This window comes from Myxocyprinus asiaticus, chromosome 37 (assembly GCF_019703515.2).
Source record: "Myxocyprinus asiaticus isolate MX2 ecotype Aquarium Trade chromosome 37, UBuf_Myxa_2, whole genome shotgun sequence".
NCBI lineage: Eukaryota > Metazoa > Chordata > Actinopteri > Cypriniformes > Catostomidae > Myxocyprinus > Myxocyprinus asiaticus.
In genome coordinates, this window is record NC_059380.1 from 28,320,432 (window position 1) to 28,339,405 (window position 18,974).

An 18,974-nucleotide genomic window follows, 5' to 3' on the forward strand; every position below is an offset into this window, starting at 1 on the left:
CATACACATTGTTAGTATTTGGTAGCATTGCCTTTAAATTGTTTAAGATGGAGTTTATAACTATTGCGCTGCTCTTGGAATTGCGCATCGCCCCCGGTATGTCCATCGAGGGTCATGCCGACATCCCTGCAGATTACCGGTTGATTCCTCTGACAACCACCACATACCAGACTCCGACTGGTGAAAGTGATGTGAAGAGAGGTGTCAATTTTGATAATCTCAGCTTGCTGAAATCTTTTATTCTGAATGACTTTTTTATATCACGATCGTTGAACCTTTTATTCATCACTAAGACCTGGCTGAATCCTGGTGAACAAATGCCCCTGGGGGATCTAACACCACCATGCTGTGACCTTTTAAATTCCCCACGGACTTCAGGGCGAGGAGGTGGCGTTGCCACTATTTTTAGAAACACTTTTAAATGCAGGACACTGCCTATGGACATGTATTCCAGTTTTGAGGTCCAACTATTAAAGATTGACATCTTGGGTCCTGCTTTCTGTGCACTTGTGTACAGACCTCCCAGATTTAATAAGGACTTCACCCAATAATTTTCGGAATTTCTCTCTGGGCTGGTGACTTGTGGTGATAGACTCCTGATTCTTGGAGATTTTAATATTCATGTATGGTGTCCATCAAAACCTCTGGTAAATGAATTTATCTCCCTCACTGAGTCTTTAAATTTTGTACGACATGTCACTGGTCCTACTCACAATATGGGTTATACATTAGATCTTGTGTTGTCTTATGGTCTTTCTGTTTCCAACTTAGAGATCTTAGATATTGGGATTTCTGACCATTATTCAGTAATGTTTGAGTCTGTCTCTACTTGTCCTCTGCCTACTTTTTCTTAGCCCTTACGTCACACCCGGTCCATTCACTCGTCTATGCCAGTCTTTTTTCAGAATTTTATCTAACTCATTTCACAGATAATGTCTTAGCTGGACTTAACACTGAATCATTGGTTGAAGCTTTTAATAAATATTGTACTTTTACACTTGATAATGTTGCTCTGCTCAAGCCAAGGAGAGTTAAGGGTGTTTCACAGCCTTGGCTAAATGACATCACCCACGCTCTCAGACAAGAGTGCAGAAAAGCTGAGTGCAAGTGGAAAAGAGATAAGCTTCAGGTCTCTTATGACATTTTAAAAGAGTGTTTATCTGGGGCCTGGGTAGCTCAGCGAGTATTGACGCTGACTACCACCCCTGGAATCAGGAGTTCGAATCCAGGGTGTGCTGAGTGACTCCAGCCAGGTCTCCTAAGCAACCAAATTGGCCCGGTTGCTAGGGAGGGTAGAGTCACATGGGGTAACCTCCTCGTGGTCGTGATTAGTGGTTCTCGCTCTCATTGGGGCACGTGGTAAGTTGTGCATGGACCGCAGAGAGTAGCATGAACCTCCCGTGCTGGGAGTCTCCGCGGTGTCATGCACAGCGAGCCACGTGATAAAATGCGTGGATTGACTGTCTCAGAAGCGGAGGCAACTAAGACTTGTCCTACGTCACCCGGACTGAGGTGAGTAACCGCGTCACCACGAGGACCTACTAAGTAGTGGGAATTGGGCATTCCAAATCGGGGGGAAAAGGGGATAAAAAAAAATAAAAAAGTGTTTAACTATCAGAGAGCTGTAAAGCGAAAGCTAAGTTTTTCTCTACATTAATCTCTGATAACACAAATCGACAAAGTATTTTTCAAAACAATTGATTCTGTTTTAAACCAAACTAAAAATGCTTGTCTGGACGCCACCCAAGAGACCTGTGAAACATTTTTAAACTTCTTTACTCACAAAATTGTGCAGATTAAAGGTGTGATTGTACCTGCGCAATTTGATCAACCACTAATTCCTTTCCCGTCCAGCTCCCTGACTCACTTTGAACCAGTTACGTTAGCAGATGTGTTCCAGTGTTCCAGTTACAAGCTGGATATTCTTTCTCCACGCCGCCTTAAAGAAGTTTTCACGACTATCAGTTCCAGTGTGACAGTTATAATTAACAGCTCATTAGCAAGTGGTAGCGAGTTGTTCCAAGTAGTTTTAAACATGCAATTCTACATCCTTTGTTAAAAAAAAAAACTTTCTGGGATCCGGCAATACACAACAATTACAGACAAAATCTCCAAACTGCCTTTTATTTCCAAGATTTTGGAGAGAGTTGTTTATTCACACTACTCCTATCTAAATACATTTAACATTTTAGATACATTTCAGTCTGGTTTCAGACCCTTGCACAGCACTGAATCTGCATTGTTGAAGGTCACTAATTAAATTTTACTCTCCATGGATTCAGGTTTCTTCTGTCGTCTTAGTTTTATTAGATCTCAGTGCCGCATTCAACACTATTAACCGTAATATTCTTCTCAGTCGTCTAGAATGTATGGTTGGCATCCAGGGTATGGCCTTCCAGTGAGTTTCCTCTTATCTAAAAGAAAGGACGTTCTCTGTAAATTTTGGTAATTTTCTGCGTTGACTCCATTACAGTGTGGTGTCCCTCAAGGGTTGATTTTAGGACCCTTGTTATTTTCCCTGTATATGTTTCCTCTGAGCTCTATTTTTCAGAAGTACAGTATATCTTATCATTGTTATGCTAATGATTCCCAATTTTATTTCCCAGTGAGTGTAGACAATAATTGTTCATCTGAAAATGCCCTAAATTACTTCAAAGATATTAAACATTGGCTGGCAAACAATTTCAAAACCGAAGTTCTGACTTTAGGTTCCTCCATGTCCTCCTTACATGGCCTGGTTGCCCAGTTAGGTCCACTGTCGTCGAATGTACAAGATCATGTGAGGAGTCTTGGAGTGATTTTGGACTCCTCGTTACTTTTCAATAGGCAGATCAGTGCTGTTGTCAAGGGTAGCTTTTTCCACCTGAGATCTATCGCTAAAATAAAAAAATTTCTTTCCAATAAAGACTTAGAAAATGTGATCCACTCACTTATCACATCAAGCTTAGACTATTGTAACTCATTGTACATTGGACTGCCTCAAACTGCATTATTCCACCTACAGCTAGTTCAAAACACGGCAGCAAGGCTGTTAACAGGGTCAAGAAAGAGGGATCACATTTCCCCAGTGTTAGCATCTTTACACTGGCTTCCTGTGGAATTCAGGGTCGATTTTTAAATTCAGATTTTTGTCTACAAGGCACTATCTGGTCTCGTGCCCCAAAATATAAGTGACCTGCTACACACTTACTCCCCCACCGGAGCACTCAGGTCTGCTGATCAACTTTTATTGAGGGTTCCTCATTGCCACTATAGATCTAAGGGTGACCATGCCTTTTCTGTGATAGGTCCTAATCTATGGAATAGTCTCCCTTTCCATGTGAGGTCAGCTTCATCATTAGCCATTTTTAAATCTTCTTTAAAAACATATTTTTATTCTGTAGCATTTGAATAGTTTGAAATGGATAAATACATGATGTTGTATTTAAATGTTTTTATTTTATTATGTTTTATATTTAACTTTAAATCAATCTGCTTTTATATCACTCTGTAATTTTGTTTGTTTGATCTGTAAAGCACTTTGGGTCAACTTCTGTTGTTTTTAAATTTGCTCTATATATATATAAAGGTTGACTTGACTTGTTTAACGTTTTGGGTAGCCTTCCACAAGCTTCTCACAATAAGTTGCTGGAATTTTGGCCCATTCCTCCAGACAGAACTGGTGTAACTGAGTCAGGTTTGTGGGCCTCCTTGCTCGCACACACTTCTTCAGTTCTGCCCACAAATTTTCTATCGGATTGAGGTCAGGGCTTTGTGATGGTCACTCCAGTACTTTGACTTTGTTGTCCTTAAGCCATTTTGCCACAACTTTTGAGGTATGCTTGAGGTCATTGTCCATTTGTAAGACCCATTTGTGACCGAACTTTAACTTCCTGGCTGATGTCTTGAGATGTTGCTTCAATATATCCATATACTTTTCCTTCCTCATGATGCCATCTATTTTGTGAAGTGCACCAGTCCCTCCTGCAGCAAAGCACCCCCACAACATGATGCTGCCACCCCCATGCTTCACGATTGGGATGGTGTTCTTCGGCTTGCAAGCCTCACCCTTTTTCCTCCAAACATAACGATGATCATTATGGCCAAACAGTTCAATGTGCATTTGCAAACTGTAGTCTGGCTTTTTTATGGTGTTTTCTGGAGCAGTGGCTTCTTCCTTGCTGAGCAGCCTTTCAGGTTATGTCAATATAGGACTCGTTTTACTGTGGATATAGATACTTGTCTACCTGTTTCCTCCAGCATCTTCACAAGGTTCTTTGCTGTTGTTCTGGGATTGATTTTCACTTTTCGCACCAAACTACGTTCATCTCTAGGAGACAGAATGCGTCTCCTTCCTGAGCGGTATGAAGGCTGCATGGTCCCATGATGTTTATACTTGCATACTATTGTTTGTACAGATGAATGTGGTACCTTCAGACGTTTGGAAATTGCTCCCAAGGATGAACCAAACTTGTGGAGGTCCAATTTTTTATTTATTTTTTCTGAGGTCTTTGCTGATTTCTTTTGAATTTTCCATGATGTCAAGCAAAGAGGCACTGAGTTTGAAGGTAGGCCTTAAAATACATCCACAGGTACACCTCCAATTGACTCCAGTTAGCCTATCAGAATCTAATTAACTAAAGGCTTGACTTCATTATCTCAAATATTCCAAGCTGCTTAAAGGCAGTTAACTTACACAACAGTGAAACAATCTGTCTGTAAACAGTTGTTGGACAAATTAATCATGTCATGCACAAAGTAGATGTCCTAAACAACTTGCCAAAACTATAGTTTGCTAATATGAAATCTGTGGAGTGGTTAAAAAAGAGTTTTAATGACTTACCTAAGTGTATGTAAACTACTGACTTCAACTGTAAATGGCATGCTTTTTAAATCAAGTCTTTCAAATTGTATGTAGTAGAAATTATGGTCGTAAATTTAACGTGTTACTATAGAAAATGTGTTAAAATGTTAATAACAAAATCAGCACATTTAAAACTACGAAATGTTAGGCTCTCAATGACAGCTGTGGTTGAAACCTAAAATTGCAAGCAATTTGCAGAGGAACATTTTATAACAGTTGTGTTTCGACCAGGACTTTGCCTGTGATCACTTGGAGACATTTACCTGCAGAGCAGGAGTCATGATGTGCTATTTTCACTTTGATATTATGTTATTCGATTAATATTTATAACCGAGATATTACTTGCTTTGAGGAAGATAAACAACACTCTTACTTACATATTTTAACATGACTATACTGACTATCCATTACACATTAATGTTGTATTGTACTGCTACGCTTATCAATTTAAGAGGTGAAACTTGTGATATGGCTGAGATGAGTTCATTGAAAGACCTTAAATTATTTTTACATTACAATCTTCAGCCTCAGTGGACATTGCAGGTAAACCGTAATACTAAAATAGTAGAGATATGCACTGCAGTCAATAAAACTGTAGACTAAAAACACAAGAAGAGGATTCAATAATGATGGGGATGGAATATTCTTTATTAAACATGAAAATATTATGCAGAAATATGTAATATAATATTGTTTCTTTGGCAGAAACGTTAGAGAGATGGTTACACGCTAAACAAATTAATATGTACATTACTCGGTACATTATAAACAGTTTGAGAATATATATTCATGCGGAACTACCTTTTAGTACCTTTATACCTGTAGTGGTTTTTAGATGCGGTTTTAAATGGTCCATTCTATTTAAACAGACCATAAAAGGGCAATGGAATGTGACCACAAATTTGTGCATTTCTGAGACTGGGATAAAATAAATGAGAAAACAGCGGCACACGCACTTTAGGAAAATCGAAACTGCAGCAATGTTATAAAATAATCAGAATTCATGAATATTTCTAAACACGTTACAGTAACTTCACCAGAAAACGAAACCTGTTAAACACTTTGCAACTGGTGAACACAATATTGTCAGAGTAATGTTCGATTCATTAAAGGGATAGTTCACCTAAAAATAAAAATTCTCTCATTTACTCACCCTCAAGATATCGCAGGTGTGTAAGACTTTCTTTCTTGACCACAACACATTTTAAGAAAAATAGAAAAATATCTTAGCTCAGTAGGCCCTTAAAATGCAAGTGAATGGAGATCCAAAAATCACAGACAGTCAGAATAAACGTCATCCATACAACTCCAGTGGTTAAATTAATGTCTTGTAAAGTGATATGATCGCTTTTGGTGTGACAGATCAATATTGAAGTACTTTTTAACTATAATCCGTTGCTTCCGGCAAGCTTCACGAGAGTGCTGAGCTCACACGGTCACTTGTGTGACGTATTAGCATTGGCATGTTACAGACATAATCTCACGTTCTTCTCTCGGTTGAGACATCCAGGATAAGCACACAAATGCACCATTGTGAGTAAAGAAGCAGATACAAATACAGATCTAAACCAAAACCAATGAAGCTTCTGTACAATGTACCTCCTGCTCCGTTGTAAACAGCGCTGCTCTTCAAGGTGAGTCGGACATGCGTCAGTTATCGCGTGTATCACGTGCCAACGCGATTACATCACACGCGTGCAATGCTGCTGACCAGAAGCGATGATTTAAAGTTAAAAAGTACTTAACTATTGATCTTTTTCGCACCAAAAGTGATCATGTCGCTTTAGAAGACATTAATATAACAGCTGGAGTCATATCGATTATGTTTTTGTTCACTATCTGTTCTTTTTGGAGCTTCAAATGTTGGATCACAGCCACTTGCATTTTAAAGGCCTACTGAGCTAAGATATTTGTCTTTTTTTTTTATGTGTTCTGGTGAAGAAAGAAAGTCATACATACCTGCAATATCATGAGGGTGAGTAAATGATGAGAGAATTTACATTTTTGGGTGAACTAACGCTTTAACCAAAAAATCTTCTGTAGTACAGCTTTTTTTTTTAATTTATTTATGTTTTATCCCCTTTTCTCCCAATTTGGAATGCTCAATTCCCACTACTTAGTAGGTTCTCATGGTGGCGCAGTTACTCCCCTCAATCCAGGTGGCGGAAGACAAGTCTCAGTTGCTTCCACTTCTGAGACCGTCAATTCGCGCATCTTATCACGTGGCTCGTCGTGCATGACACCGTGGAGACTCCGCATGTGGAGGCTCATGCTACTCTCCACGATCCACGCACAACTTACCACACGCCCCATTGAGAGCGAGAACCACTAATCGCGACCACGATAGAGACCCCATGTGACTCTACCCTCCCTTGCAACAGGGCCAATTTGGTTGCTTGGGAGACCTGGCTGGAGTCTCTCAGCACACCGTGGATTCGAACTCGCGACTCCAGGGGTGGTAGTCAGCGTCAATACTTGCTGAGTTACCCAGGCCCCCGTAGTACAGCTTTAATCATTTTCAGTTCAGTCTTGGAGTTCAGCCTGTGAAGAATGTTTTTGCAAGTTCACAGTCTGTCTTGCCCCAGCTGCTACTACAGTTAGCACGCCTCGCCAAACCACACTTGCCAAGAGCAGGTGGAGCTAGTGATGGGCACTTTCGAAACACGCTTCATGAAGCTTTGAGACCTTTACGAATCATTTTGTTTCTAACCAATTCTTCGGAGCACGTATCAAACTGGCCAAGTCACACAATTTCAGCAAATGAGGCTTGGTTACGTTATACTGTTTGGAAACAGTTTTGAAATGTTCTGTGGTTACACTAGGGGCGTTGATCCCACATTGAAACCCTGAATCAGTGTTAAATGAAGGCTGTAACTGGTCTTTTAGAGCTCCTTGGCTGTATATGATCTTGAGTCAGCTCAGCATTAACTTAGATCCATAAAATCAGATCTGTTCACTTCAAACAAGAGTTTCTGATTTTAATTCAGTCATTTTAAATTCTATGTGGATCAGTTGTGTTCCCACCGTGAAAAATATGAGATAAATTTGAGAGATTTGTTTTACAAAAGGTGAATCTGGAATTTCACTACTTTATTTAATACACCCAGTTTTACAACACTTAAAATATTGCATAGTGTAGTGGTTATCACACTCGTTAAGCAAGCTGAAGCACTCGATGAGTGAGTTGTACATTTTTTGTAAATCATAATGTTTCGTATTCAAATGTTTATTGCACAATCTGTCAAAGTATAACTATTTTTAAAAGTTGTTTATACAAAACAGTGTTGTTTTAGAATAATAAAAAAAACATTTGTTTGGTATTTAAAATAATTGTAAAATGTTAATCATAAAAAGGCCAACTTATATACAGTGCTGTGAAAGTTTTTTTTTTTTCTATTTTTGTGTATTTTTTTATACTAAATGGTTTTAGATCTTCAAATGAGATATAAAAAAGGCAACCTGAGTAAACACAAAATACAGTTTTCAAATATATCCTTTTATTTTATTTTTTATCGAAGCAAAAAAGTTATCCAAGACCTATATCACCCATGTGAAAAACTAACTGCCCCCTTAAACTTAATAGCTGGTTTAGCCACCTTTAGCAGCAACAACTGCAACCAAACGCTTCCGATAACTGGAGATCTATCTTTCACAATGCTGTGGTGGAATTGTGTCCCACTCTACTTCGCAGAACTGCTTTGGTTCAGCCACATTGGAGGATTTTCAAGCATAAACTGCACATTTAAGGTTCTGCCACAGCATCTCAATCGGGTTCAAGTCAGGACTTTGACTAGGCCACTCCAAAACTTTAATTTTGCTTCTTTTGAGCCATTCAGAGGTGGACTTACTCATGCTTTGGATCATTGTCTTGCTGCATAATCCAGTTGCGTTTGAGCTTCAACTCACAGACTGATGACTGGACATTCTCCTTTAGAATTTTCTGGTAGAGAGTAGGGCTGCAACTAACGATTATTTTGATAATCGACTAATCGAACGATTATTAGACTGATTATTCGACTATTCGGGCGATTATTGCAACGATTAATCATTAGCTCTTAACCGACTATTCAGCTTGTGCCCCGACTTAAAAGTTTGTATTAAACATGCTTGCTAACAATAAAGAGGCCAAAATCATCTTTTAAAAATACCTCTAAATGACATTCACTGAATTAAAGGGAAAAAATACTTTTTATTGTTTAATTCAGTGAAAATTTCACTACAAAATCCTATTGTTATCAAGTGTATTTCTTTTTTTCCATTTAAAATTGTCTAAAAATCCTTTAAACAAGATACATTTACTTGAGAAGCAACACCAAAAAATTATTCTGCAGTATAGCTGCTAAAGTAAATGTACGTTGTTTTAAAGGAGTTTTAGATATTTATATTTGAAAACAAGCCAAAAAAAAATAAAATTTTTATTTTGTTGCAGTGTATAATGGGGCGAAACTACCCTCTCTCACCTTTTTGTTCACCTCAATCCATCTTTAACTCACAAAAAAACAAACTCTCTCTTATTAATAAAGCTGCGTTTTGCCAATTTTCTTCACGATAAGAAATGCACAGTGACATATATTATGATTTAATAAGCTGCCATCGCCTTATAATCTAGCTGCATTAAGCAGGGCAAATACTTTTTCACAGCACTGTATGAAGGTTTGTATTCAGATCTGTTTATTTCAGGATATTATAAACAACCATGAAAAATATATGACAAATACAGTAAATAAATAATTTCCAGTGCATTGTGTAATTGTAGCTGCTTTTGAGTCTTCTCATTGCTTTTACACGCCTGTTACCAGCAGATGTCCTCAGAGTGCGGTGTTTTTAGAGCTTCGAAACAGTGAATCATTTTGCGAAGCAATTGGTTCATTTGATTCGAAGTTTCGGAAAGCTTTGTTTTTGCCATCACTAGGTGGAACTGTTCACACAGGACTGAAGTTTTTCAAAGATGAACTGTTTTTAACTACTAAAAACCATCCTAAAAACGATGCAATAATCCATCTGCATGTGTATGTGCATTGGCCAAAAATGTATAAAATAGTTCCAATAGAACGCGAGAACATTCTGTGAACTCGTTTGAAAAAAAAAAAAAAGGATTGATGTGGATTATATTTCCGTGATAGGCTTATGTTCAATGATATGAAAGTATAGTGAGTTCTTAAGCCACTTTTGTAATGTTTATTCAGTTATTTACTCATCTGTCATGTCAGAATGTTATCTGCAGTTAAGGGGTTTTCTGAGCAAATATGTCACAAAAATGTGTGTTTTAGTTGAATGAATCAGCATATCATGAAAGTCATTTATTTTTTATCGATTGAGAGCCCTGGTCTAAAAGTACCTAAAATAATGTACAAAGATCATAACAAAGCTAGTAAAATTGAGTGAGCACACATCTATGTACAATGTAGTTTGTACAGTATGTCACACCATAATTCATCATGTTTTATTTGTTCTGCCACCAGATGTCTCCAGCTTGGGAAACGGTTGTCTGTGGACGGACGAAAGACCAGTTGATCATGACAGAGAAAGCAAGACGTTACCTCCGCTCTCTAAAATCTCATGCCCCAAACCGAGCCCTCATACTGTCCTGACTCTTTAAGCAGCTTTGTATAATCAATTTTGCAGTAAATTATGTGGAGTATTGGTGTTGATAAAAATTGTAAATGTCATGTAGCATTTGTAAAACAAATTACTGTTCCAGATTGCATCGGGATTGACACTTGATGTTGATAATGCTCTTGTCCAGATTTCTATGGCATATTCAAAATACCATTTCCCACCATTTAGCACTGTATAATAAGTGTCCATAATTTGCACATTGTCAACCTGTTATTGATATGGCAGCAAACATGTTCACAAGAATTCTGCTGTCCATATTCAATGCACATGTGCCAAGTTCTAAGCATGTAAGCAGGTTGCTGTTCAGGGTTTTCTGTATTTTTATAATCCATTTACATCTGTATTTCTATAACAATAAGGCTTAAATGATTAGTTCACCCAAAAATGAAATTTCTCTCATTCACTTACCCTGATGCTATCCCAGATGTGTATGACTGTCTTTCTTCAGCAGAACACAAATTAAGATTTTTAGAAGAAGATAGAGCTCTGTCAGGTCCTTATAATGCAAGTAAACGTGTGCCAGCACTTTGACGGTCCAAAAGTCATATTTAGGCAGCATAAAAGTAATCCATGTGACTCCAGTCGATCAATGAATGTCTTCTGAAGCAAATCGATATATTTGTGTAAAAAATAAATAGATAATTAAAACATTAACTTTTAAAAAGTGCTTCCTGCCAGCAGTTGACGCACCATGCAGCTGTCACGTGACGTAAGCGTGTCAGCGAGTTCACACGAGAATTCGGAAGCGGCGCTTATTTACAACAGAAGAACGAACGTCACGTGAGAGTTTGGGCATTTCAAACAGTATCAGAGCCCTGGACGGAAGCGGCGATTTAAAGTTAAAAACCATTTTAATTATCGATTCGCTTTGTCGTGTGGATTACTTTAATGCTGCCTAAATGTGACTTTTGGACCATCAAAGTGTTGGCACCTATTTACTTGCATTATAAGGACCTGACAGAGCTCTATCCTCTTGTAAAAAAAAAAAAAAATCATCATTTGTGTTCTGCTGAAGAAAGACAGTCATACACATCTGGGATGGCATCAGGGTAAGTGAATAATGAGAGAATTGTAATTTTTGGGCGAACTATTCCTTTAACCTGATAGACATGACTCATATGACCTGTTAGCTGTATATATCGTTTATGTGTATTAAAAGTAATGGGTAGACATTCCTGTCTTTGTCTTGAATTTGTTAATGCTGTTTGTAGAATATTATAAATGTAGCTTTGAGAAAACGAAATGTGAGGGCCTTTTTTTTTTTCAATATAAATATCATATAAATGACAATGTTTTTCTTAGTGGATTTGTTTACTACTTAACCGGGTCTTTAAACGGAACTCTTCTGAAAAACCAAAACTACGTTTGACAGTCTCATACAGTAAAATGGCAAAAGACAATATTTCAGTTGCTCAGGGGGACCAGTTTAGCTGACCAGTCTGAATCTATTGAAGGATTCAGTGCCCATTCACTGTGGACACAGTAATATGAACTGTCACAGGCTACAGGAATCAGATTGATCAGAAGTGGGTCTACAGCTGCCCCTCAGTGCAGACATGCTCATTCCAAGACCTGGCTGAAATGGAAAAATTGAAGATTAAACTGCAAGCTGCTGTACCTTCTAACTGTTTTGCTAGAGCTGGAGACGTCTGCACTAGAATCAAACATGAAGCTGTCAAGTCCTCTCAGGTGTGTCAGAACTCTTACTGTCAAAATCTCCAACCAGAGGCAATGCTACAATAGGGCCTGGGTGGCACTGGTCCATCCAGGTTGATGGTGGGTCTACCCGATAGAATATACTTTACTAATAGTTTGTCTCACAAAATGGCTCACATATTTTACAATCCTATTTCTATTATAAATATAGTTCGAATTTTTTTCATTTCAAATAAGAAAACGTCGATATGATTATGGTGATTTTAAATGTCATGGCTTGTTTCTCACCAAGTCACTCATACTTTTGGTCTGTGCAGCACATATCCAGTCATGTCTGTGAGCATGGCATTTCTGTGGTTTGTCATGTGGAATATTTAACATCCAAGACAAGCCTGGCTCCAGCTCTAAATCTAAGTTGGTCTCTTAAGCCTGGTTTATACTTTGGAAGACCACCGCTTCTTTGCTTGTCATGGCCCCTTTAACTTTTAAAAACTCAAATCTCCACTCATTAGTCCTGGTGTCTTTGTAGTGTTTGTGTTGCAAGTCATTAAAAAAAATATACTTCCACACAATCTCTGAGAGACAGGCTTCAAAGTTATCCATTTTAATGACAATAACCTAGGTAACAACTCAACTGGTACATGGTATATACCAGCGGTATTCAATTAAAGTTATGAGAGGTCAGGTCTCTACATTTCCTCACCAGCAAAGGTCATAACTGACATAACACTGACCTGATCAAATGCACTACAACAATATAATAGCACGATGGCTTAGTTAAGATATCATTACTGTAAATAAATACTTATGTTGGTATATTTATAGATGGATATACAGTATTTCTGTAATGCTATAAATGAAAAGCTGCATTAAAGGTTTTTGTATCCTGGAGAAAAGACATTTAAGATGGTGGGGGAATTAAAGGGATAGTTCACCCAAAAATGAAAATTTTCTCATGATTTACTCACCTCCTGGCATACCAGACGTGTATGACTTTCTTCTGCAGAACAGAAATTAAGATTTTTAGAAGAATATTCCTCATAATGCAAGTGAAAGGGTGCCAAAAATGTGATGCTCCAAAATCCACATAAAGGGAGCATGAAAGTAATCAATATGATTCCAGAGGTTAAATCCATATCTTCAGACATGATGTGATAGTTGTGGGTAAGACACTGATCAATTCAAAACAGATTAATAAAAAAAAAAAAAAAAAAAGCATTTTTTTTAATTTATCATAAATTCTCCTCCTTGCCCAGTAGGGGGCGATATGCACAAAGAATGTGAATTGCCAAAAACAGAAGAAGAATGGGAAAGTGAAGCAGAGATTGACTGAGCAGGGAGGAGAATTTTTTGTAAAAAAAAAAAGACAAATATTTGTTTATTTCTCACACACCTACCATATCGCTTCTGACTATATGGACTATACCCGTCTGTGGATTTTGGAGCTTCAAAATTTTGGCACCCATTCACTTATATTGTATGGACCTACAGAGCTGAGAAATTCTTCTAATAATCTTCGTTTGTGTTCAGCAGATAAAAGATATCATACACATCTGGGATGGCATGAGGGTGAGTAAATGTTAAGAGAATTTTCATTTTTGGGTGAACTAACCCTTTGTCAAACGAGGTAAATGTTCCTATATTTTGGATGTTATTTTCTTGTGAGATACAAACTATCAAATTAAAAACAAAAGGAATATTTTGAAGACAAACATGAAACGCACAGGAAAATAGCAATACATTATTTTGCTGTAGTATATTTTATGTTTCTTTAAGGGTTAATGATTCAGTTAGTAGCACATTCAGTTGTAACCCAGATAGCACATATACATCTGCGAGATGTTTGAGATCTTTTAATCTGGAATGTATCACAATCTAATCAACATCTGTTAACCATCTTAAAAAGATCAATTTAACAAACATTCTAAATCATAAATGTCTCAAAGACATCTGTTGAATGTGTTATGGACATCCAAAACATTCTGACATACATCTTATAGACGTATTGCAGATGAGCAAACACCGTTAAAAATACATCTTCCAGGTGTAAACACACACATCAAATAGATGTATGGGTGATGTACGTGTGCTATCAGGGAAGTGTGTAATACATTTTTCATAATATTTACAGATTGAAAAATATCCAATGCAGACTCGAGGCCAGATAACCTTGCTTGGAGTTGTCCAGAAATGCATGTGGATTTCACACTCAAAAGGTAACATTAATGTAAAGAGGTTGCATGTACTTTTTTTCAATAATAATTTGCTGAAGAGATGTTTCTCACTCAAAAACGATTGAATGTTTGTTTGTGGTTGTCTTAAAGAATTGGTTCACCCAATAATGAAAATTATCTCATCATTTACTGACCCTCATGTCATCCAAGATGTGTATGACTTTCTTTCTTCTGCTGAACACAAACAAAGATTTTTGGAATACTATTTCAGCCGTGTAGTTCCATAAAATGCAAGTGAATGGGTGCCAATTTTTTAAACTCCAAAAAACACATGTAGACCATTTCAAGAATGTAAACAAAAACAAATGAATTAGAATGGTCCAAATGTATTTCCAGATCCATTCAACAAAGTCTCTTTTTCAAGGTAAGTCAGTCCACTAGGCGGCCGTTTTTGGAACGCCCTTGGGCAGTTTGGGCAGCTATTTTTCTATGTAAACAAGCATCATGGCAGTGCAGCTCCTATCTGCTTGAATGGGGAAAGACCAAAATCTCCAAAACGGTTGGTCAAGATATGTTTCAAATAAGCAGTACAATTTTATTGGTCACGTGTGTGTGTGCGTGTGGCACCGGTGTTGTAGAACTCCGTTTCCCCGTTGGCCCGTCAGGATCTGTTTCCCCCTACAGATCTGTATGGGAGGAACAGTATCTGCCGGTAACATTCTCCCCTGTCAGAATGCGTTCCCCCATGCACAAACCTAAGCCTGACCCTTCCCTACCCTAACCCTAACCTACACTACCCTAACCCCATACCCTATCGGGGCTAGGGGGAAACAGATTCCGACGGGGAACACAATTTGATACAACACCGGCTTCACTCGAGCGGCCCAGCCGTGACGCGTGCTCCAATCCCTGGCATCACATACTAACACCGCTCCGTTCCGGGACCCGCAAAGACGCCAGCAGTTAGAGACTGGTCTCCCGTGGATTGGCGTGATCTGTGTTTAAAGGCAGTGGTGATGAGGCTGTATATTTTTCGTTGACTGCCGTTGGGTGTTCCAATTTCTTCCATTCATTTTAATAGAAGTGGCCCGTCTATGCTAAATATTCTCTGTTTTGACAAGCAGGAAATTTTTTTTTTCTTAAGCAAAAACCAAATATATTACTACAAAATGGCATTCAAATTACAGTCAACTTAATTATAACATGGGCTTAGACACAAAAAGAAGAAAAATATAGACACAAAAAAATAGATAAAAAAAGTTTACAAAAATAAAATAAATAATAATAATTACAACCTCATGAAAAGAAAAGTCACCAGGGTACTAAAGAAAAATGATAACAAATTATATTCGTCAATTGTATCTATCAAAATCCCAGCTTTTTTATTTTAAATTTTGACAGGGTTTTTAGGTATTGAACCAGATAATTCTTAAAAACTACAAACAGGGTGGGAGATTTTAAAAAAATCAACATTTGTAGATAAAATGTTTGGCCAACAACAAAATATTGTTAATCAAGAAACCTACGTTACTTCCTCCTTCATAATTCCCATATTTAATATCTACAAAAGACAAATTTAATACAGCAACATTTTTCTCACTTAACCAGCTCTGCACTCTATTCCAAAAGGCATGCGAGAATTTACAAGTGAAAAAAATTTGCTCAGTATTCTCTGTAAAGGAGTTACAAAATCTACAAAGAGCATTTTCAATATTAAATCTGATATTTAGAAACTCACTAGAAGGATAAATATCAGCTACAATTTTAAAATGAGTTTCTTTGACTTTAGGATGAATCAGAAGTTTTAAATAGGCGGTTCTAATATATTTAAGAGTTTGCTTATCAAACAAAAAAGAAAGATCCAAATTAATTCTTTCCAATCGAAAAGGGTAGAGAATGTTGTTAAGGATTTGTCTAATATAACTATTAGAGCATTTTTCACTTATAAACTCAATTTGCCCAAGATATAATGATGGTAAAAATGGGGTGATTTGTCCATGACATAACAAACCTTTGATTAATAACACTAACACAATTTTTGTTCCTGGGTAGTAAGTGTTATTTCCTAATTGCTTATCCCTCAAAAGTATAGAAAATGGCTGTTATTCCCCACAAACTTTGCTTTTGTGACCAGGACAGTGATATTTTGAAATTTACCTATTTCCAATGAGAAAACGGGCGAATTTGTGTCGACGTTTGTCGTCGTTAAATAAATCGGCATTAAATTTCCAATAATCTTTATTTCTTAACATCTCCACTAGCTAAAAGAAACTGCTACACTACAGTGATCCGTGAGTGGACAGGCCAAAATACTACAGTCCCTAACATATGCAGTCAGGTGGTCTGAAACCAGCCAATAGTCGATTCTAGATTTGCTGGATCCATTGGATTTCCATGAATACTGTTTACAAGAGGGGTTGAAATGTCTCCACACATCTAATAAATAAAATTTTGCACAAAATTGCGAGATCAGGTCGTTGAGAGGTAAACTTACACGATTTCGACTATTCGCCTCGTCTGGAACAACATTGAAATCCCTTTCCACAATAGCGTTTTCGGTCGGATATAACATCTTCAATTCTAAAATCAACGAAGAAAGTTCTGAAAACATGTGTTGGTTAAGCTTCATACTATTATAACCATATATGTTAACTAAAATAAAAAAGACATCTTCAATATTTAACACCAGCACCACCCAATGGCCATTCAGATCAACTCGAGAAATAATTATTTTCCCAGGATCTTTGCCTCTGACTTAACATATTTCGTACATATACACTCGCATGAGCAAACCGGAACAATCGTTTCTGTGATATTAATAAGTTTCCCTTCAATGTAACCGTGTGGACCTCTATAGTAAGCTTTCTTTCCTTCCTTTCGAGCTTTTTCAATTAGAGGCCACAAGGCAACTTGCGCAGTTCGATCCTCCTTTGTCAAGTCTTCCACAAATGATACTCCATGTTCTAGGCACACTGGAGAGTTCTTTGTCGTTTTCCAGATCTCATGCCGGCATTTCCTCATTGTAAACTGTACAATCATTTGTCTCTGCTTTCCGGCTTCTTTTTTTCCGACGCGATGCACAGAGTCAATGATTTCCTCCAGCTTGTGAACCAGATGTGGAGCTACTTCACTGACAAGCCCAGCAACCTCCCTACAGGGATCCTCGTTCAAACTCTCCTTCAGCCCATTGATGCGCAGGTCCCATCTCCTCTTGTAACGCTCCACTTCCGTCATTCTGCTCTCCAAATCAGTGCGAGCTTTATTAATACGTTCAATTACCTTGTTCAACTCTGCATTTTCTCTTTTGCAATCTTTTATCTCCTCTGCATTAAACTCAACCGCCTTGGAGATTTCCGCCACCATAATTCTATTCTTTCACATCTGATCCATCAGATCTTCCAAATTTTTGTCTTGAGTATCAAAACGTGCTGTAAGAGCTGTAATGGCTTGTAACAAAACCACATTGGAGATCTCCTCATCAACTCTCACTTTCTTCACTATCTTGGATTTCGTCTGCATAATATGAGAAGAATCACGCCGTCTCTCAGATTTCCCGCTCTCCAAATCCATGTCTATAATCTCAGAAGCTGCCTCCGCTGCCATCTTGTCCATGTCCCCAGCAGGAGGAATGATAATTTTCTGAGGTTTCGAAAGCTGAGTTGCCTTCCGCATTTGGTGAATTATGAAATTAATTACCAAAGACTTCACAAAAGATTTACGAGTGATTGTACTGGAGACTTAACGAAGATCAAATAAAAAAATCGGAGATATACGAGCAACGTTGAGGAAAAGCTTGCGCCTAGCCCGCCATTAGCCTGGCCTCATTGAAAGATTTGTCGACAAGCAGGAAATGTTCACGGAACAATTATGTCACTTGACGTCACTAACGAACAGTCCTTGAAATGGTCTATAGGGTTGCACCAGCTGTGCGTAAGGTCTCACTTAAGTTGGGATGTAAAGTTCACACTAAGGGCTTAGTAACTACTAGTTAGTTTGTAACTAAGTCAGTGCTTAATTTGGTTGCACCACCTGTTCTTAAGGCAAGACTTAACTAGTTGGTCATAAGCTCCCCATAAAGTAACGCGTTGTCGCATAATATGACGTTTACCTTTACTTTACGTTTTACCCTCCGGCTCGTCATCATCGCCCCACCTCTTAGGGCCGCCCTTCAGCCAGGCTCACAACGGGAGTTGGGCGGGAGAGAGAGAAAAGGTGCATAATTAATAAGCCTTGTTTGTCAGTGGTGAATGAAGCACACCTGATTTATCCAATAAACTGTCAGCTGTAATAAGTTATATCCATTAAAATATGATACGTAATAAAAGTAGATTTAATAAATAGTATATTTGCCCTGGGTAAATAACAATATATAGGCTAGGAACTGTATATAAAATAAATAAGGGGGGTTAAATAAATACTAATACAACAGGCAGGGAAAATAGACATTTATTTATTTTAATATCTTATATATTTTGAATGTGTTGAAACTTAACACTGAGCGAGGCACCATGAAAACTGCACCGTTAGATCGATTTCATGCTGAAGAGCCGCTTAAAAGTAGGCTACATTTTTTTTCCTCTCTCTCTCGTAAATGTAAATGTCAACATCATAATATATGTCGAAAGGACTGAAGCCTGTCACGCAAAACCTGAGCTCATTGATGTCATAAAATATCAGTCTGC

At 37.8% G+C, this 18,974-nt stretch overlaps 1 protein-coding gene across 3 annotated transcripts in view; it reads left to right on the forward strand.

Moving 5' to 3' along the window:
* Window positions 1-11,634, forward strand: part of mybl2b (v-myb avian myeloblastosis viral oncogene homolog-like 2b) — a 43,258-nt gene extending 31,624 nt beyond the window's left edge. For all 3 annotated transcript variants that reach the window (XM_051676578.1, XM_051676576.1, XM_051676577.1), the window contains exon 14: window positions 10,306-11,634. In XM_051676578.1, coding sequence (XP_051532538.1) covers window positions 10,306-10,434 — 129 coding nt within the window. In that variant the 3' untranslated portion in view covers window positions 10,435-11,634. The remainder of the gene's footprint in view (window positions 1-10,305) is intronic.
* Window positions 11,635-18,974: the final 7,340 nt, after the last annotated feature.